Source organism: Labrus mixtus, chromosome 9 (genome assembly GCF_963584025.1).
Source record: "Labrus mixtus chromosome 9, fLabMix1.1, whole genome shotgun sequence".
Classification (NCBI taxonomy): domain Eukaryota; kingdom Metazoa; phylum Chordata; class Actinopteri; order Labriformes; family Labridae; genus Labrus; species Labrus mixtus.
Window position 1 is genome coordinate 22,605,683 of NC_083620.1, and position 22,663 is coordinate 22,628,345.

At 42.5% G+C, this 22,663-nt stretch overlaps 1 protein-coding gene across 3 annotated transcripts in view; it reads right to left on the reverse strand.

The window, feature by feature from the left end:
* robo2 (roundabout, axon guidance receptor, homolog 2 (Drosophila)) overlaps nucleotides 1-22,663 on the reverse strand; it is a 289,279-nt gene that overhangs the window by 134,473 nt on the left and 132,143 nt on the right. For 2 of the 3 annotated variants that reach the window (XM_061046940.1, XM_061046941.1), the window contains one exon: nucleotides 5,046-5,372. In XM_061046940.1, coding sequence (XP_060902923.1) covers nucleotides 5,046-5,372 — 327 coding nt within the window. Of the gene's footprint in view, nucleotides 1-5,045; nucleotides 5,373-18,190; nucleotides 18,889-22,663 lie in introns of those variants that run through there. The other variant, XM_061046942.1, reaches the window with a different exon arrangement.

Sequence of the window (22,663 nt, forward strand, 5' to 3'; positions counted from 1 at the left end):
CCCATTTCCATGCACTGCAGAGGATCTGGGTTGAGGAAGAGACTCCTCATTTACCGTGGCCATCTGTGGCTGATAAATGAGAGGGCAATCTGCATGTTGCTGTATATGGCTGGCGAGAACTCTGTGTGTGCAAGTTGATGTTTTTTTTTTTAACAGTGTGTGTGGACATTGTGTGAGTAAATCCCAATAGATAACAACAGCACGTTACAGGGGTTGGCAAACTCCAGCAGTGCGGACCAGAGCTGACAAATTTAATCAGGGACTCTCAGTTTATCAGGGGAAGATATTACCCACACCTTTCCTTCTCTTACCATCTCTCTTATCGCAGGAAAACAGACTCACATTTTGTACATCTAGACATTTCACTTTTTTCATTCACTGCTAATTTTGGTCACTTTTAGACAGAAATATGAATATGGTAGTTAAACAACCACAGCAGTCATTCTGATTACTTTTACCTGATTTCAAAATGAAAAGTTGCTGCTACTTGATTTATAGTGTATGCCAAATTGTGTAGGAAAATCCTATGCTGTCCCGAAACATGATTTCTTTAAAGTATCTTTTCTACTCTACAAAATGTGCCAAAACAGATCCACCGTGTAAGAAGCTCAACACTGTGTTGGACACATCCCACCAAATAAACAAGCAATACCAAATAGACACGCTCAGGGTACTCAGGAGTAAAACCTCTGAATACAAATGAAACTGAGCTCACATTTTGAGTGTTGTACTTCCTAAATGTGGCGTGCATCATTAATGTGCCGTAATGTTGCGTCATTGCTGCTTCCTTCATTACCCTTCATTATTTCTCAAGGACTTCGGCTCAGATTAAACCTCAGCCTACTGGGGTTTATACAAGCGTGTGGGCAGGTGTTTGTGTGCACATGTTCTGCGTGTGAGAGAGCGTATCTGTTGTTTGTGTGCACTATCACTCCATTCTCTCACTGCTGAAACGGAATAATGAGTCCAGATGAGCTTGTGAAAGCCTGGGCAGTGCAGCTCAGCCTGACTCCCCACCTGGCCTGCTCCTCCTGGCCTGTCCCTTTATTAGCTTCCCCTCATGCTGGACACAACAGGAACAGCTTGGTGCCCTCCTCCTCTCTTCTCCACTCACACCTCTCCCAACTCTATTTTCCTGCTAATTACCTTGTTGTACGAGCACCAAATGCTACCTAACGATTCACTTAATTGCAGAAGTGGTACATTAGATGATATCAAAGGACCTTTTGTAAAAAGTCATCCAATCCCATTCCAAGCGGCATTTAGAACCAACCCCAGACATCTGTTTCATTTCTGTCATTTGCATTTTTAAAGGTTACAAACTAAGTGAACACAACAGCAAAGGATACAGATGTAAACCTCAAGATCCCGTGTCTTCATTCCTTTACACTTTGTTTCCCCTGAGACAACACATATTTATTACACATATAACCACGTACACATCAAAGGACCAGAGTGACACTCAATTAAAAGTGCAACTGCTCGCCCCGTGTGCTTTATCTGGCGCACTACAAACCTGTGCTATCCATCCACCTGAAAAGATAGTGCTCATTAACATTTTCTTTGGGATCCTTTTGCCCCAGGTGTGCCCTGTCAGACTTACATATACACAGATATCTGCAGTGCTAGCAATTTATTCAGCAGTGGTGGCTGCAGCTAACATTTCTGACACCGGCTTCAACATGATTTATGAACCTGCTCATTGACCCAGTTTATTCTGAGAAGAGAAAAGGGGGTACATCCCCTCATATAAGCTGCATATCCATCCCATGTACCTGGCCTGCTGTCGGTTTTGGAAGACATTGGAGGAGGAATAAGAGAACAACGCAAACTGCTCAGATACCCTCCAGGCAACATGTTTTTACAACTTCTCCATCTCTTGAAGTACAGGACAGTGATTAATAGCTCAAATTAAATCTCCAAAATGCCGCAAAGCGCATGATACTCACACTCTGCACATTCACAACAGATTAAGATAACATGGACTAAGATCTCATACAGACTAAGATCTCATGCTCTTGCCAAACCATTTGTGAACAACATGTGTTCAACCTCCAACACTTAAATAAGACACGTTTGAAAGACTAAGCCGAGTAACCGCACAAGTCCACCCAATCTGGCTCATATTAATAATGCAGTGGCACCTCTAGAAAGGCGCCTTCCCCCTCTTCCTCTCTGCTCCACCTTTCCTCCTCTGACAGACAGAGTGCTGAGTGCTGCCCAGCTTGATGTCCAGCATGCAGCAGAGCCACTCCACCCTGTGGACACTGAGTTCAATCTGTTTCAGAGCTGCAATTCAATTATCTCACCAGGTTCCTGCTCAACCACTCGTAAACAGAAGGGGGCAAAGGTGTGTTCAATACAATGGAGGGGGGAGAGGGAGGTGGAAGGTGAAGGGGGGGCTGAGACGTATCATAAACAAAAACCCAGTTCAACATGGTTATGGATTTAAATGCTCCTTTTTCTTGTGAGATTAGCTTTGGCTTTACAATCACTAGACGGATGTCAGGACCTGATAAGGCTAATCACTGCAGTAAGCCAATGCAGTGGGATTAAGCGCTCCATCCCCCTTCTGCTCCCCCAGCGCCCCCTGAAGACCTGGCTGAAAGAGAAAGCCAAAAATGCCAGGGGCCTGAAACAAGCTGGGCATGGCCCTTTCTCTACTTTGGGATCTATGATAGTCTAAGCTCAGGAAAACAAAAAGAATACACATTCAAGACGGGCATATTTTTTGTCTGTTAAGCATACTTAAATGTAATTTATATTCACCTTGCATTAGAATTTAGTAGACTAATTCATACTGTAAATTTAAGAGCATTGGAGCTACAGTGGTGCAAACCGCTCGGGGACTTCCAACTCAATATCTCTCAGATTACTAGTCATTAAAGTTGCAACAAGTCATCAATGCCTTAATGTAATATCTTACCTGCATATTAGTTATTTCTCCTCATCCCCTCAAAACCTTCAATGATCTGTCACTTGATGATTAAGCAAGTGGCCCTGTTGGACTGCACTCGACCCAAAGTCATAACCATTTCTACTGCCACACGTCATACCGGTCAGAACAACACTGCTGTCATTTTCAAACTGCAAGTGTCTCAGGTCGGGTCAGGTCAGGTCAGTCAAAGCAGCAGTGGTACTCCAGGCAGCAGCTTTTTTGTCTGTTCCAAAAATATGGACCTGGTTGGGTGCATCAGTGCAGAACACAAGTAGAAGATGAACAGCAAACTATAAAGGCTCATAAAATGCCAAGATGCTGCACGCTTGTTTATACCTCCAGCTCAATACGAAGTGACCCGTGAATGAAATCAAGGTAACAGGGTATATACAAGGTGTGTTTTTTTTATGCATTGCATGGATTTTGTACTTTCATTTGGCCTGTGTAATTTTGCCTAAAGATCATGGTGTGCTTTTTGTCCAAAGATAGACCCTGTAGTTAGATAGAGCTTGGTACAAGATGCAGTTCTGTATCCTTGTTTACAGAGAGTGTGGCCTGAGGCTTTGACCTGAACCTCTCTCACTCTTTCAAACCTAGTATCACTAATAACACTGTGCTCTTTTTTCTTCACCTTTCCAGCTCTTTCTTATCCCCTCGTCTCGAGCCCTCCTGACCTCTTATCCCTCATCCCTCACCTTTAAGCCATTCAAGCAGTCAATGACTTTAACTCAACCCCCCTCCTCTGCTCAACCCATATTACATGCTCAAAAGTACTGAAAATAAAGGCTAAGTAACAGTATGAGGAGGGAAAAATAAAATAATCTTGAGGCTTCATCAATTTTTCATGAATTTTCATTCAGACGGGGAGAGCCCTCTTACAGCAATCGATAGATCAAGCTGCTGTCACGCAGTTAGCACCTGGGGGCAGCTGGAAGGCCCTCGGGAAGGCAGGGGACCGGATCAGAGGCGGAGACCAACCCCCTTCTCTCAAACACAAAAAGTCAATTTCCCAGGATCACAAACCAACTAGCCATCCTACTACCACTGGAAATTGTGGTGAACTTCAATATACAGTTTCAGGACATTTAGTAGTAAATTACGTAAATTATTTTTTCTGTTTTCATTTGTATTATGTTTTCATGATGTGTATGTTGTAATGTGCCAGTTTGTGCTTCAAATGCCATAATGTGCTTCAAAGACACATTTCTGCCTTTGCATTAAAAAGTAGACAAGTACTTTCTATTCTTTTTTTTCTGTTCAAAAAATTCAATTAGAACATATTTGCTTCCCTTGTCTTAAAGGAGTTTTAGGACTTAGCACATCACTTATGTTCATGTCACATATGATATGGATTTTAAAGTCTCTGAAATAAGATAAATTAAAAGAAGCTTTAAAGAATACTACTTCTAAACACCTCATATCCACATCTCATGAACATACTCCATATATGTTACTAAGAGTAGCACCCATTTAAAAAACACAAGGACTTCTGGGAGACTATCTACTCCACCTCCATGGCCGGTTGAGGTGCATGGGAGCGACTCCACAGGAGGCTCAGTCTGAACCTGCTGGGGGGAAACTCATCTTCAAAGGTAATCTGATCCACAGCTCAGGTTCTGCCTGCCAGTGTTCATCACCACAGTCCAGGCAGCCCGTGTCAAATGTCCATCAGGACTTTGATCTGGGCCAGAAGATCAACCCCCCACCCACCAACCTGTGAGGGACCCATGTGTGGCATCCCATGGGTATCTTGTATAGTTTGAGCTCCTTTTTGATAGATGTAGTTCACAAGCTAACCCTAAAGGAAATTATGTACTGGTTGTAAAAAGAAAACAGTGAAAGCAATAAGAAAAAAATTGTGTAAATACAGTTCTCATATTAAGCAATGATTTGTTTGCTGTTATACCCCATAGACTCGGCAATTTTCCATTATATACAAAATATAATTTTGAAGTCGTTTTTTTATAGGAACTAATTCCCTACACGTTCTCAACGTATTGAAAATCTAGTCCTTTCATTATGAGCTATTACATTTAATAAACAAAATCAATTCAGCAACACAGCAAAGAGGAGAAATCCAAAGGAGAGGAAACAAGTCCTGACTTACATGCTACTTCCAAAGATGCATTACGGCTCACAGCTTCTCCCAGGTAGTTCCGTGCCACGCAGACGTAGGCTCCCTCGTCTGGTTTGCTCCGTCGTCCATGAACAATGCGTAGAAAGAAGAGCGAACCACTGGGCAGCAGCATGCGGTGAGAACGTGGGTCATCCTTGTCCGTTTCCACCCGCTCTCCGTCCTTGTACCACTCCACTGTCGGGGTCGGCCGCCCCTCTGCTTTACAGTTGAGGGTGGCGGGTTCCCCTTTGGAGACAATCAGGTCAGAGGGGTGCTCCACAATCCGGGGTGGGGAGTCCTCCTGGCGTAGACGGGATCCTGAAGGAGAAAGAAGAGATAAAATGAAATATAGAGGAACATGGAAAATTTGATAAAATACTCTTCCATCAACACACGGAAAAGTAGTTCAAAACGGGTGAGCGAAGGCAAAGGTTACCAAAAGCTAATGTTACATAAGAAATAAGTTAAATGTATATCAGAACCTTTAATCCCCATTGCAGACTGGTCAAAGAACAGCCAGCTGCTCTTCTCAACCCTATATGCAAGGGCTTGTGGGTAATTGGACTTATGGGTGAAAAGTAAATAGAGGACTGCAGTAAGCCTACAGTTGAACTATACACACCCAAATCATATATTTGGCTTTCGGAGGGATACAAACCAGTAAAACTGCTGAGTCCACTGCTGTGGAAGTGTAGATGTGATGTGAATATGAATGGTGGAGTCCAGACTAATGTCAAATGCTAATCCCCTGTGGCTGAAAACCTCGGCCCACTCCATTTTATTAGGGCGTGCAGTGGGTGAGCGCTGGGAGTCTGGCAGCAAAGATAAAGCTCCACAAGTCAGAGTGCTCTGTATTTCTGTGACCGGGTCTTAACCACAGAGATAAGATGGTATAGGCCACACACACACATATTTACACCACAGAGGCCCTGGGAACCATGCACTAGATCAAAGAGTTTGCATCAAACAAATTAAGACAAAGTAAGTGATCAATAACTCTGATGCAGTCAGCAACCAAATGTTAACCAGCCAGTGTTGCATTAAGAAGAGTGCCCGGCTCTTTGTCTTAAAATTAGTTGTTGCAGGTGTGCGTGTGATTGAGCTGAGTTGATGACTGTGCCCTTCCCCGGGGCGGTGCAGTTGGGTAATAGGACAAGCCTGCTGCACAGAAGAGCAGTGTACCACAGAGGTCTTTGTGATTAAGTAAGGGGTAATTTTTAAATGGCACTGAGGCTAAACAGTGGAGGTTCCAGTTCTTTGTTTGCCTGGATTTGCACATGTTCCACTACTCCCTTATTCTGGAGTCTCCCAGGGGAAACCAGGACACGCTGTACCCCAGTCTTTTCCGCTCAAGAGTGTGCAGAAGGACAGGCGTAGTGAGAAAGCTACTGATCAGCACAAAATACACTTCAAAGACTCTGAGTGCGGTGAATTGGTGTGTGCAGTTTCATACACACATACACACATGCACAGACACTCTGAGTAAACGTGTACTAGTGCCCCGTTTGTGTTTAAAAAGGGATCAGCCAGACTGTGGAATATTGACCCATGAACAGGAGGTAGTCTGTTCTCTCTTCTTCCTAATTTGGGCTAATTCCCTCCATTTCCCTGTCATTGATTAGGGATCAGGCCTGGTGTCTTGCTCTAAGAGAGACCACAGATAGGGGTTTATTGTAAAGGGGGTCTTGATACCCTGCTCCTGAAGTGTGTCATCTTATTGTATTGCTGTTATGAAATAAATCTAATCAATTAGTATTAATCAATCAGTTGTTCAAAAATAAAAAAAATAAATTCAAAAATGAAAATCGAGTTTTAGCTCTTCAACTTGCTTAGCAGCTCCCCTCGGGTTCCCATAGTACCCCCCCCCCCCCCCCCCCCCCCCCCCCCCCCCCATTTGATAACCAGCCTCATACCTTGTGTATTTCGCTGAAGTTGCTCTGTACTCTAAAACTGCATAGTCCACCTTTTAAGGACAAGCTTACAAGCTTTCACATAAATTAAGTAAAATTACCACTGGTGCTTTCTTCACCAGTGGTATAGGTACCAGTAAAGCCTGTTTTCCTATCAGCACAGAGGGGAAAGTTTGTATCCTGGCAGTAAGTGACTAAATAAATGAAGCAGTAATTAACACCATGACATTGATAAATGGAGGGCAAGATAAAGGAAGGACATGGAGACCCCCCTCTCCCTCAAATGAAGTGTCAAACACACATTTATTCTTATCTCATTGGAGCATCTGCTTCCCTCATAATCCACAGACCCTGCGGTGGCTTTTCCACTATGGCCAGTGCGCATGCACAGCACTAAACTGCTGCGACTCTTCGATTTATATCAGTCTAATTTCTTTAAATCCAATTTGTATTCCAATCTACTGCCTTCTAATCACTTAAACCTTGAGTCTCCATCTGCTCTCCACTTTCTGGTGGAAATGAGCACAGCAGATGCCTCTACAATTGTCCTTTCACTGCCAAATAAAGCTGAGCCGGGTACACGGAGGGCCGGACGTGACTGGTCAGTGTCCTTCCTGAGTGGAGGTAGTCAGGTGTAGAGGTAAAGAAGGTTAAAAGCACATCCATATGCCGTGGAATTTGATTTATAACAAAAATCTCAACAGAAGATCATCCTGTAAACCTTCCCTATTGTTTAGAAGTTTCACTTTAAAGTCAAAGACAAACACATTATGTTTGTCCCTTTAATTTATTATGCCCTCTTGTGGCTCTCATGTCCTCAAGATGCTGTCCAAGAAGATGAAATAAAAGAGCTTATGTAAATTCCCACTGCCCAGCCACAAGACAAAGCTCCTAAAAGAAGAGAAAGTCAATTTTCAGCTTCCAATTGGGCCCCCTTTCTCAGTCTCTTTACGGTAAATGGGCTTTCTGTTGCCCTTTTAATGCGATCATTGGTGCTGTGCAATCAAGTGCTCTCTGAGCTGGGGCGAGTGCACTTCACTGGGTCTCAGGGCACACGCTCCAATCAAAATGCTGTCTTTTCCCCTGTCTGCAATAACACCACCATTACTTTTCACCACCGCTGTGCAGTCATCCTCTCCTGGAGGAAAGCAGGAACCAGAGAACAAACAAACAAGCACACAGACAGAGGATGGATGCAGAGAGAGATTACTGAACCAGAAGCTGATTCTTTTCTGCCTTTTCCTTTACTCGACTTATGTCAGCGTCAATGAAATTGCATGCAATTTTGTCGCTTTCCAAGAAAAGTGGAATTTTACAGTATGCTTTGTCCATCCGCATTATTTTTTTCAATTTTAAGGATAACATATCACACATTTACATAACACATATCCACAGAGAGAGAAGTGAATTAGCAAACTAAAGGTTCCTTTTTTTCCCCTAATCCAGACAAAAAACACTAGAGGCCATTATAAAAGCTTCTTTTTCCCTCCTGTAACCACTGACCACACACATAGAAGGGGGCTTTTCTATTATCTTTGTCACATATTTATTCATGTGTGCAACAGAAGGTCAGGCCTTTGATGATCTTTTTGTAATTATTTTTATTAGCTCCCAGGAGAAATTCGAGCCCACCAACCAAATCAATACCCACACCAGTCTCAGCCAGAGCATAAAAGGAAGGGCTCCCCAAAGAGATATTAGTTATTCTGCCAGCAGACATGTGCACTGATCATAGGTAACCAACAGCAACCTCAGACCAAGGCAAAAAGTTCCAGTCATTGAGGCTCCATAAAACATCAAACATGAAAACCAAGGTCCCAGACAAGATGCAGTAAAAGTGTAATATGGATACTGAGATGGTGCAGACAGAAAGTGTTGAGACCCAGCAAGCTGATTGAATATAGAATTGCACCCAAAAAAAAAGTAAATAAATAAAAAAAACCTCAAAGAAATTTCATAGGGAATGAATTATGCATTGGATCCATGTTGTCCATCCTGAAATATATTCTCCCTCTTCTTTCCAACCTCCCACTCCATCTCTTTCTCTCTGTATATCTCAGCCTCTCCCTCCCAATATCTCTCTGTCTCCTTCACTTGCTCCCTGTCCTATTACATCCTGCCCTCGCTGTGAGGGTGACAGAGTCATATCCGTCATGTCATCAGAAGGGAAATCTAAGCTAGCGGCAGGGGGAAACTGGGGGTGGCGATAGAATGATGTTACTGGTCAGACGCACCTCCGCCATGGCCCGCTTTGACACTTGCTAGCAGCCTGTTCTGCACCCAAGATTTATCTTCTTTACGGGGGGCTGTCAGTGTCGTCACAGCACTTGAGCACCCCCAATACCAGACGTGCAGCTCATCTCAAAGAGGTGTCACTAAAGACAACCTGCTGTGTCTACTGGAGTCAGTCCTAGCCACTAGAAAATGGCTGGAATATATCAAGAAAATACTCACAAAGAAGATGCAACATCCAGGGATGCCGGATAGGGAAAGAGTTCAAGCTATAGCTTGCCTTGCAGGCAAACATGCTGGGTTCTGTTCCACTTCCCTGCTCTGCATACTGCCCCCCTTCATCATCCTCCTAAGATCTATACTCTGAGAGCAAACACAGGGGTAATTCTAGGAGCCGCTCTCAACATCTCACTGCATCCATGCTTCCCTCTAACAAATATCAGATAGAATTGCAGTCTGAGTGTATTTCAGGCAGTGGTGTAGTGGGGTAGTATTGACTCTGCATCTGAGTATTTGCCCCCTCACCCCCATGCAGTTAGAATATATAAATAGATTACTGTGGGAAACAGAATATCTGATTTTGCTGCAAAAGGCTGATTCACACAGCTTGCATTTCAATCAGTTACCACCTTGTTTTTTTTCTTCTTCTCACTCTTCATTCTGATATCACTAACAATGAACAGAAAATGAGTGATATCTTTTTTTTTTCTCCGGCAGATGGCCTGCCCTAGAATAGCTGAGACTGCTCAGTTGAAACAATGGACTAGAAAGGTGAAAAAATAAGCCTTTATGGTGAACTGCATGTGTTTATAAGGATGCTGCTTGCTCTCTCTTCTCTCTGATTTGTGTGCGGAGTACAACACCAGCTCTGCGCAACTGTCAACCCACTGGTAGGGACACTAAACTGTGTGATGCAGATTAAATGATTTCCAATGCCAAGGCCACTCAAGCATGTAGCTCGCTGTGCAACCCCACCTCCTTTACCCCTGCCTTTTTTTTCCCATAGATCCTTCTGAACAGCCTTTGCTCAGTGAATTTTTCTTGCCTCCACTTTGCATGAAAGTTGCTTTGATGTTGAAGATGTACTTGTTTGGGGAAAATCAAAGAATTGATTCCAAGTACATGAAGTAAAAAAGTAGCCTGGGAACCAGACAAATCCACAAGCTCATATTTTATTTGCTTTGGCAGATGCATCTGGTCGACCTCCAGCTAAGACACATTTCCAGCTGACCTGGCCCTGATCAATACAATGACTGTACTGAGGAGCAGCAATGAGGAATTTAGTGAACAACCAAGATGGCTGCTACTGAAGTCTAATGTTCTACAAACCAAAATGTAGTTAACTTTACCATATGAATGACATGTTGATACTAACTAACTAGCCTAGGATCCTACACCTCGCATACAATCAGTTTATCTGATTGGTTATAAATCTAGAGTCAATTTGGTCTGCATTTTTTGATAACACCTCTTTGCCACTGAAAATTAATTGACAGGTAACACATAAATTAGCCTTTGAGAGTTGTTCTGGAGATGTTAGGCGAGGAAAAATAATCTTCCTCTTCCCTGTAAACTGCATTAGCCCTTGACTTAGGAACATGTCCGCTTGCCTTAATCAGGCATTGTTTATCAGGAGAAAGCAAGTTTCTCTGGCTATTTTAATTACTGTAATGGTGCTTTAAAATTTTATTTGCAAGCAGTAGTGATTTCTGTATGTTGTTGCTATTTTGCAGATACATATCTGTGTATGTATAGTGTTCAATATAGAATGCACAAAATTCACATCAACCATCTTCTCCTTCCAAGTGTGGGCCTCTCTAAACAGTTCCTACTGAGGGAAGTGCAATGAATTGAATGGTTTCAATTGATTCTCCCTCAAGCATTGTAATCTCTTTACCTACATTACTGCGCTGCCTTAGCAGATTGAATAGGGCAAAATAAATAAATGCTTTACTGCTTTAGACATGAAGGTGGAGAGGAGGGGAGGGCGGGGGGAAAAGGCCTTAAGGTATCCATGATATACTGTTTTGAAAGATGAGTGGATAATTGGAGTTGTGTTCTGGGTGCTGACCTGGAGTGAGCGCTCTACAGTGTCCCTGCATGTCAATGAGAGCAGTCATCACCTCCAGCCACTCCACTCAGCTGTAGCCCCACATGTGAACATGAGGAATGAATAACTCAACGGCATCCACACCAGTTCAAGTGACGGACCCAGCGAACTGAGCCAGGAAATCAAACGGCGCCTATAGTGCACTGTTTGTGTTTCTTAAGGTAGCACTTACAAAGTCAAGTTGAGATTTATTAAATTTCTATTCCGTGGGACACTTCATCTGGTCTGGCTTAGGGCCGACAGGGTCAAGGGTGCTAGCAGTAAGTGGATGAAGGACTTGTTCAATTTACTGAGGCCCATAAATCTATGCTAACACAAAAAAACAATGGGCTGTGATGGTTATTAATGGTGCTCACAAACACATTCACACACATATACACCCACTACATTTCATAATTCTAACACTGGCTGCATGTTGCCGAGCTCTGAAATGACAAATGCCTGCGAGCAGCTCTCCAGAAAAATCATCACCATCCTGGAAGTGAAACCGGAGAGTTCAAACGTTCAAGGATGCGATTAAGGTCTTTCTTCCTCTCCGCCGCAGTGGTTGTGACACTTGGCTCGTGCCGTGTTCCACACTGAGACTTCAACCACAGGGCCATTCTCACCAGGAGCCGTTATATACAGTAAATCAACTCACTTCTGGCTATGGTGGTGGATCCGTTTACAAAGCAGTGTGGTGCCGTGTTTTTTGCCACAGGGACACAACAAGGACAGCTTCCCACAGCACTGACATACAACGCTCACCATGTTACTTACCAAATATTATGTACGTTGTAATGTGATCATGTCAAAAATGTCTTACAATAAAAAAAAATGCTGTTAATTAGCTGCTTGGCTTGTCAGTATTTTTTTTGCAACTGAACAGATATGAAACATAAATTAGCATTTCACACCATATTAGAGCATATATTAGCACATAGAGACACTGATTACACAACAAGGTTATTAAGAAATACACCATCAGAGAACACTACATGTATGTCTTATTACCAGTTTATATAACAAGGCATAATTATTGCATTATACTGTATTAGCGATTCATAGAATAGTGTCCCATATCAGTGGTGATGATAGGCAAAGAAGTCTGCTTTACAGTATTTAAAAGGTTGAAATTCCACCATTGATATGCAGGAAAGACTTCAATCTGTTCAAGAGAGGTCAGGCAGGCCCCACAGAGGACCTCCGGGTTACAATAGTTTCCACCCAAAAAGGTGATGCTGCAGGGTTTAAAGTCTACTACTCCTATAAGGTTAGATTCCTTGGTTAGTTACGGGGAAGTAAAGGCAGCGAGCTGTCATGGCTGGGTGATCCACAGACGAAGCCGGGGATGGAGATGGTGGAACCAGACACTTATTCACTGGCTCCACCGTTCTGAGGGGCATTAACGCTGTGCTGGACTGCTGCTGGGTGTGACAGATGTGTGCTCGAGTGTCATGCTCGGGCTGTCCATCTTCACACGTCTCACACGGGGACAGCTCATGCATTTTTATCAGCAGGCCTGACCTCATCTTCAAGGCACTCAGCTCAGGTACAACTGTCAAACAAACTCTTGACAATGGAGAACAAAGAGGTATAAAACGGACTAAAAACAAATAGAAAACAAGAAGGAAGGTGATAGGACAAAACATGTTGATATATTGATTTCAACAATTCAACATCATCTGTCCCTGCCATCATTTTCAATACATGTATTAAAAGACTAGATTGTTTTTTTAAATGTACTGAGTGATAAAATAGTAAATTCCTTAGTTTTTTGTATTCTGTGAGTTTTAATAAATGTGTGATTGTTTCTAATGATTTTAGTGTTTTATGTTATCTTTACATGAATCTAAGGCAAGTGAAATAATTAAATCAAAACCATATGTCACACTTCTTATATGAGCAAATAAGATATTAAAAAAACAATGTATCATCTCAAAATGAAACTTGAATTATTACATAAACAGGGATATGAAGTAATACATTATGTGACAAAGACTTTTTGTTAACACTAACAGTGTTTCCCCTAGGTTTACAGCGTTGGGGGGGTTGGGACAAGCCGACATGCCGACACGGCGACTTGAAGGAATCTGAATCTGTTCAGGTGTTACTTTTAATGACAGCTGTCTTTTTCTATCGGAAAGGTATCCTTAAATGACTTCTTTCACTGATTTCTGAGTCTATCCACTATCCTATCTCTACAATAAAGGCACAAAAAGCCCAAAAATAAATCTTAAAAAAGCCCCCCCCAATATAATGGTAGGGGAAACACTGACTAATGTCTCCTACTTGTTCGTCTGGTTGAATAAAGTCTTACAACCATTTTGCCTTCACGTTTGCAAGTATGCATTTGAATGTGTCTGTGTGTTAACAGTGTGTTAACAGTGTGAATGTAGGCTTGTAACCGTGAGTATCTACAGTTATTTTGTTTTACGTTCTTTTTGAGTCTTTCAACCTTAACATCCCTCGGTTCTTCCTGAAGTTTGTTGTGTGAAAGCAATGGTTATAGAAACTTCTTCCCTAGAATTCACACAACTTTTCAGCAGCGTGCAACATAAATCACTGACAAGGCAGACATGCTGTCTCTTACAGAAAGTTTAAAGCACCGCTGTACTCAATCCTGTCTTTCAGTTTGCATTTTGGAATCTTCTTGAGGAAATACATATTTTGGGGGATAAGCTTGCAAATAAGATCCCTGTCATAAACAGAGGCAGTTTGACTTGTTACTTTCAATAAGGTTCATTCATTATCACGTCATCATCAGAGATTATGTTGTCAGTCATTCTGTCAGCCTCTAAGTCTGAATCTGAGGCATTGAGAGAGAGTGAAGACTATATTGGTGTCTTGGGGCCTGGAGGGGATAAGCACAGGTGTGTATTCTGTACATACAGGTGTGTGAGACAGGTGAAGGTCCTGACCGCTTACTTTACATCATAGTCAGCACGCTCAGTTCATCAAAACACTCCTCCCCCATCCCACACTCCACACACACATTCCCTTTATCCAGCCATCACAGGTGTACAACAACCCCCTCAGTGTTTGAATTCCACCCTCATGGACAACTCCAAAAATTGATATTTGTATGTATGTGTGTATGTGTGTGTGTGTGTGTGTGTATGAGTGTGTGCATGAGTGTGTGCATGAGAACGATAGCAAAGGGGGCCGGTGTGGGGAAGTTTGAAAATACAAATCACACAAAGAAAGAGCCTTATCCTTTACTGCCGCCTGCTTGCTAGAATTAAACTTCTTCTATCTCTTCAAGCTTTAATCTCACATCCTCTTTTTGTTTCTCCAGGCAAAAGCATCAAGGAATCAGGCCTTTTCTGCTCTGTAAATGTCAGAGGTATGCTTGGCTGATGCTTAATAAAGCGAAGGCAAACCAGGGGAAAGTGGTATTACCTCCCCTGCTTTCTGCTGGTGTTACTGCAAAATCAGCCATGTGCATCGTCGGATGCTGACATTTTCTCTCCCACTTGCACTATGAAAATATAAAAGGCATTAACCAACATGATCTCAGGATATAAAACGGCTGTGAATGCTGTTGGTTTTGAAGATCACATGGAGGTATTGTGTATTTAAAGGTAGTATCCAGAGCTCAAAGTCTATCCTTTTCAATCCTAAACGCGTGGAGCGAAGTGTGCTGATAGGTGATCCACAGGGTAGCCAGTCTTGGCTGTTAAAACATCATAAGAGTTGACAGGCCCCTGTCACTGGTCATGTAACACTTTTTACTCAGATGCACTCAAAGGCCTGCACGTTGATTTTCATTGTACAAGTTCTCACCTCTTTCTTTGTTCCCTGCTCATTCACCTCCTCTTATGATCACCACCTTTGACGTTATTCCCCAATCATTTTTGATGTTAATAAGAGAACAAACAGTAGTGCGCTTTTAAGAAGAGGAAAGCGGCTTCCTTGACATTGATGAGACCGTGGGAGACGGTGGAGAGGAGCTTCCTGTAGATCTTAGATGAAGGTTCGTCGTTAAAGCGGCCCCCATTCCAGCAAATGAACCGCAATTACAATAACGCTTCCTAAACGCTGCCAACTCAAGCAGAACAATCACATTTAGGGCGAGACATTGCGATGACTCTTACACAATGACTTCAGCCTCCCTCATCATTCACCTACACTGTTTTAATCTAGGCTTACTTTCCATTATAGGGCAGTACTTTCAACTGCTCTCATTTAATCGTGACCATCAACAGAGCTGCATGTCTCCAGGACGATTTAGTTGTGCAGCCTCATCTCAGCCATTTCCTTTTAAAAGATTGTGTTGTTAAACAACTCTTCTTTCAATTTTTCACATTTGATTACACTCATTTTGTTTGTCACTCTCCTCCTCCTCCCACTGACGCAAACACTACCACTCGCTGGGTTTAAGTTTCTCTTGACTCAGCGTTACTGTAACCACAACCCTGCTGGAGAAAGAACAGATAGCTGCAAAGTCTACACCACCAAACGCCTCAAGTGGTCGTCTCCAAAGCAGAGGGAAGTTGGAGTATATTTCAGCACCTCTTGGTGTGTCTCTCAGGATTGATGTGATGTCACCAGCTCCTAGATCAGACACAAGTATTCAGGAGACCTCAGAATAGCACGGGGTCAGGAGTGCATGTCCACTATGCAAAGTATGTTCTAATCCTGCTTCAGATGCATCATAGTGGAGTTTAAAGAGATAACTAGGCAGCTGCTGGCTTGTGTTTCCTGGAAATGTCTTTTACTGCAATCAGTCTGATTATTTTTAAAAGTGTTGTAACCATGAAAATTCATGTCCAGGATTTATTTTGCTGGCCTAAAAACGTCACACCCATCACACAAACTCAGTTTCTCTGCTTTTTCTCTTTCCTCTCTTTGCATCTCACCTTTTCTCTCCTCTCCTACACACCAGCAGTATTAATCACAGAACACTAAACAGTGACTGACGCCATTCACAAGGCTTGGCTTTGTTGGCTGTGCTGCCCAGAGAATACAACTCCAGACCTTTTTGTCTGCCTAAGTGGACTCTTAGAGGAGGCTCCTCCCTATCCAAGGACCCTCAGATTACCTCTGAAAAGAGCTGGGTGATGGGTGAGTTTTGCAGGGATGGAGTTGAAGAGCGAGAGAGAGCAGAGGGGGAGGAGGGTGACAGGCAAATGATTGGGAAGATCCACTGCTCCCTGGGAGAGGTACACCCTCTCCCAGTGGACTGCTAGCAATGCCATCCGCCACTGCTTAGCAACCAGTGGGTTTGGCTGAGCAGAATGAAAGACACAAGAGAAAAAAGGTACAAGAGAGGAGAAGAAAAATATTCAAATCCCAGCCGAATGGAGGCTTGATTTGCTAACATCAAACTGCTGCACAACCAAAACTCGCAGCTGTGAAGAACAAAAGCAGGAGTTGACAGGTGAAAGCAAAGAAAAATGGAGACTTGCAGGCTCTTGCATTCAGTGACAACAAAACCCTGGCTTCACATACTGCTGTGCAAACAATACAAAGCAAACACATGCATGAATCATCACTTGCACCATAGTTCTGATATAATGTCCCTTTTGGTGACTGGTCAGGTGTATTATTTTTTACATGATTTGATCATGAGTCTCCCTTTATCTGTGCATGTGCGTGTTTGTGAAAATCACGAATAGGAAGGTGTGCCCAATTCAAAGGAACAAAACATCTAATCAGGATTCAGGTTTGTTCATTGAAAAGTAATACAACTTTAATGCATCCATTCATTCCATCAGCCAAAGGTTGGACCAATCCCAATCACCGTTTCTGTCACCTAAGCCCTCCTATTTGGATGATTGATGCGAGTCATCACATTTACTTTGCAGTTCAAGCTGTTTTAATTCCTTCATTAAACCAGTTTTCTTGTAGGCCAGTGAATCCCATGAAGCCTTGTAAAAATTATTATTTTTTTGTTTTTTTTAAGTGCTGACTTAGCACTCAGCAGCAGATTGGACAAAAAGGGCTGAGGCTTTTGGCAGCAGGAATTTAATAGTATCCATCTCATTTGCATTATTATTAAAGTTTAATCAAACAAATGGGCATAATAAACCTGAGCACTGGCAAAGCTAGGATTTAAGCCGCTTTACAGTGCACAATTGCAGCAATGAAATCCTGAAGCAAAATGACCACAGAAATACCATCCACTACAGAGCAGAGGCAAGGGCGTTCACTACATCAAACACCTGCAACATACTGAACCTCCACAGGTCTGGTCATAGAGCACTTTGTCTCTCATCGATACCATCCAAATACACACACAAATTCATTAGTTACAAAACTCTTTATCAACATACTCCCTTCACCTATGCATTAGATTGAGATGGACACAATCCGTGGCCACTGTTACAGATCCACAGAATCATTCATATAAGAGATATTACACTGAGAGCTTCAGATGGAGAGATACAAATAGCAAACCTGTTTATCTGCTACTTTAAATCATAATATATGTAAACCATTCACTAATGTTTAAAAGCAGTGGCAGCAGGCTGCTTCTTCTATCTGTTGAGTTGGGAAATGAAGAGATGGGAATCAACTAATCTCTGCCTTGATCTGAATTTACTGAAGGAAACAATGATTGTGTATTAAATACTGAAAGATTAATTAATTAAAAATAACAAAAATGTAAATCACAACTTCTAGAGTTACTTTAGGGGTTCCCCCAGTTAAAACTGTAGCATACATTCCCCGAAATATCAGTTCTCATATAATCAAAACTTCCTGCTGTAAAAATATGGCATTTTCCCAGCAACCCAGATTCAAACGACAGAATTGTAAAATATTTCTTATGGATCAAACCTGTCAGAAATGCTGAACGGAGTGGCAGAGACAGCTTCTTGTTATGTCTTTGTAAATCACAACTGAACATAAATAATTCATAAAAGAAACTTTTACGCAACAACTTGTGTTTGTCAACTTACCATCAACTTGAATATACAGTAATCCACCAACAAGGATGAACGCTAGCGGACCCATACTAGCATATTAAACATCCGCGGCGGGCGCGCAAATCCTCGATTTCACTGCAGAAATGATGTCCAAAATGACCAAAATAAAAAGTCGACTCCGTGTGTCTGAGAGTTTTGGAGGGACCCTAATTACTGACACAAGCCAGTTTCAATGTCCAAAAACTAAAAGGATCCATTTCACAGCATGTCACCCGGAGCTGCTCGGGGTGTTCATATCCACCAAAGCTTAGAGCCAAACTCTCCGTGTTATCCCTGTTGGCACCGCGAGTTCATCCGTAATGTCTGCCTCTTCTACAAGATGACCAACAACACAAGCTGAAGAAAACGGAGCCAGAGAGAAAAGAAATTAAAGTCCACAGTTGGAAACAACCACAGGCTTCTCCGCAGCTCCTCGGCTCCTTGGGACGCTCCCCGGCACCTCTCAAATCTTCACCGATGTCTCCACACTTCAGCGCATGGCTCGGCTGATTCACTGAACACAAGCCAGCCCGAAACTCTCAAGCATTCCCCAAAAGTTGTTTTGTTACAACGGGAACCAGCTCCCAAAAGACCCATGTGTCTTTCCTGGGATAAAGCGCTGGAAGTGTAACATTACAGTCATAGTACAAGTCAGTCAGACATCCTCCTTTCCTCTCTCTCCCTCCCTCTCTCTCTCTCTCTCTCTCTCTCTCTGTGCTTGTTGGTTTCAACAGCGCTGCCGCTAGGAGCGCACCACCTCTGCGCACCCGGCACAGCACCACACCAAAGCCTGACACCCTGCACGAAACACTGGCCGGTGGAGGAGGACGGCAGGGAGAAGAGAAATGAAAAGAAGAGGAGACTGATGGAGGAAAAGTCGAGGAGAGCTTGGGTCTTGGTCAAAATATGTCAATGAAATTAAGTCAAACCCTTTTCTACAGGTAGGCTAAGGTTATCGTTTAAACTGTGTGGAGGGTAAACCAACATAAACTCTAAATACACCCGTTTAAACAGCATGTACCGAATTATATACATGTTTAACACATAGTAATTGTTTACCATGCATTGTGAACAATCCAAAGATTTAAAAATGGGAAAACGCTTTCTAACCATTATACTGTATGTGGAAAATTGTGCAAAAACCAACAGCCAACAGGTCGCAACTTTACAAACACAAGAATAGCATTCAATAAGGAAACACATCATGGGGGGGGGGGGGATGATAATATGAGACTGATCAAATGACTGATCAATAGCCTCCATATCTGTATGTTTACATATTCAAGTGGAGAGAGAAAGGTGCTGAATGATAAATGAATGTTAATGTATTGAGATATTGAATCAGAATTGTAAATATGATCTCTGTCAGAAATCAATGACTGATTGAGCGAGCTCCTGCACCAAGATGAACGCAGAGGAGGCCTCTCTGCATACCAATATTACAGACAAAATGCATGTGTTATTCAGGCCAAAGTGTGCACACAGACAGACAGACTCATGATCACTACATTTTTTTTTAATATGGAAACATATTGGCGATATGATTGGACTCAGCAGTCAGGGGCACAGATATGCTGAGGTGCAAAGAAAGAGGGGGGTTGTGCATGTGGTCAGCACTGCTTCCCTTCTGCCCAGCAACCTTCCACATATCATCTCAACACTGTATTACTGAATAAGCTGTGAGCTGTGAGCTCCCCCTACTGGTGACAGATCAAGACACTGTCTTGTTACCATGCAGCTTTTTTAATCTTGTCCTATTAAGTGGTGTAAAAAGGAGACATCATCATTTGAAGCCCTTACACAGTTATTTTATAATGTCTCAACCTGGCATGTAATGCTTCTATTCTATTATATATAATCGGTGAACCATGTCATTCTTTGTAGAAGATTTTAGGTAGATTTGATAAATACCACAACAAAAGAGCTCACTCAACATGAAATTATTTCTTTTCAGGTATATTTTTCACTACATGAGGCCCAATTTACAGCATCAACAGAGGTATGAAAGAATATTTTTGAAAAACTGACCAATGTTACAGAATTTAAATAGCATGTCTGTAAAAAAAATAAGTGGACTTATTAAAAGAAAAGATAAAACCAAACATACAAAAAGAGATGTAAACTCAATCTAGCAAGTAGTCACCTTTGTTTCTACCAGAACTTTAAACTAGTACAAAGCACAACCTTAAAGGCTCCAATTTCCCACTTTATGACTTACATCAAAGTCAACCATAGAACAAAGCCATCAAAACTGGCAGTATGAGCCCTGAAGGTGTCTGTGAAACCCATACACACTCCCAATAAAAAGATATAGAGACTAACACTATGGCAGGATGGCTTTGGCAAAGGGAACCACATCTATTGCCTTTAATAATAGCTTTGACTGCTGGTGGTTTTTTTTTCTCCTTCCGTTTGTTTGTCAAGTTGCATGTTTGAGCCTGCCCTATAAAGGCCTTACTGGGAGCAGCAACATGTAGTGAGTTCACTCGCTCGCTCGCTCCCATTGCAGGAAGCGCTGTCAGCTGGCCAGACACAGTGATTTGTCTTCATATTTTAATATGTTTGTGGGCTGCATGCAAATGCTGTCTTCTCAGTTCATAGTGTCCTAGATTCTAGCAGATGCATACACACACAAACACACACACACACACACACACCACACAATGACAAACACACACATTCACTCACACAAAAGGCAGAGCCAAACTGAAATGTATTGTGTCATCAGTGTTGCTGACGGTTCAAGGCAAATAAAAGAGGGTAAAAAAGGGAATTGGAGAAAGGTAATTTACTAAGAAGAAAAGCCCACTTCAAACATAAACAATGGAGAGTATGGCTTCATTGATGAAAAAGTAAGTAGAGTGTAATTCTCCAGCAAGCCCTGCCTTTTATTCCCCACTTTCAATCACTGTATCTGTAGTGGAGGCAGTGATATTCCCCGGCTTTCTAAATATCAGCTGAATGTGGATTTATTTTAATTGAACTGGAGGCTGTGTTTACTCAGGGCAAGGCATGTTACATAAAAAATGAGCTGGTGAGGCTAAGCCATGGACTGATAACTCATGGAGGCTTTTATCCACACTTGTGCTTCATTTGACTGCTGGAAGAACACTACTGATCTTTTATTCCGGTGACATTTATGATATTACTGACGAACAGGGATTTCTCAGCTGATTAGTTCTTTCATTTTAAGAGCTGGGAGAATGCAGATGGTGTAAGCACAAACAAATAAGTGTGACATCACTGTGGGGGAAGAAAGGCATGAGTGGTGGTTTGGAACGGCTGCATCAACACAGATAAACCAAAGATATTCAAAACATGTCCAATGCCTGCAAAGACTGTTTCAGTTTACTAGCAGATGCCAAAATGCATCATTTGTTATAACCTAAACTAATCATGCAACAATTACTGTCACGTTTTTGGGGCAATTATGTGTTTTAAATTGAATGTAAACTAATAATCAATCACATTATTTCCCATTATTGTCCTGAGAACATCTGCTCATTGATGGATCCTGGGTGGAGCCGTTCATTAGGAGGGTTGTTCAGCACGACCCACATCCATCCTCATCCACTTCTAGAGTGACATGACTGAAATCGGTCAAGTTGATTACCAAAGTCCACTGAGTTTGAGGGAAATGGTAACAAAAGGTATACAGACATCTCCTTTTATGTACAGTGATCAAAAATCAGCAGAGTGTGAGAGAGACAAAAGTTGGAGCAGTTAAGACCTGAAGTGCTGTATTTTTTTCCTCAAAGTGATTAAATAGGTTTTATCTACTGGCTCATTTTGTAGTGAAGCAATGTGTACTAAAAATGATGCAGTAGTGTTGTTGTTTTTGTGGATAAAAGCAGAGCTAAGGATCAATAGAGGGTCCACAAGTGGGGAGTGTGATATCTACAAGACAACCAGGAGTGTCTACAGCAGCACCAGCACACACTCTGGGGGTTTGGATGCACATTCCAGCAGACATGTTCTCTTTCTTAATTGCATGAAGCTAAGGTGCAATTCAAATGCAAACTATGAATCAAAGGCAGACAGTGACAGAATGTGTCGTTTCAGAAAAGCTGCATCTGCCTGCATGCATGTGTCTGGGGGGAGAAAGAGAAAAGTGTTTTTAATTGTGAGCCGGGTCAGAGGTTCAGGTAGCAACATCACTCATGATCGGATCAGAGTGGTATTTGGGGAGCTCTTAGCTGGAGATCTTTCATGGCTGAGTATCCCCTTACTGGGTTTGGGTCTCTGTGTGGGGATGATTAGAAGCTGGATGTAGGGGGGTGCTGGTGTGCAGAGGGAGGGTGATGTGTGGAGAGGTGATTAATGTAGATGTCAGTAGCGGCCCTCCCTCCTGTGCTCCCTCCCCAGCATCCGTAATGACACCTGGGGAAGGCGGAATGGGTCTACCTGCAGCCCAGGCTCCCTCAGCAGGGAATGATTCTTCCCCATGATCCTCCTCTGTCAGCAGTC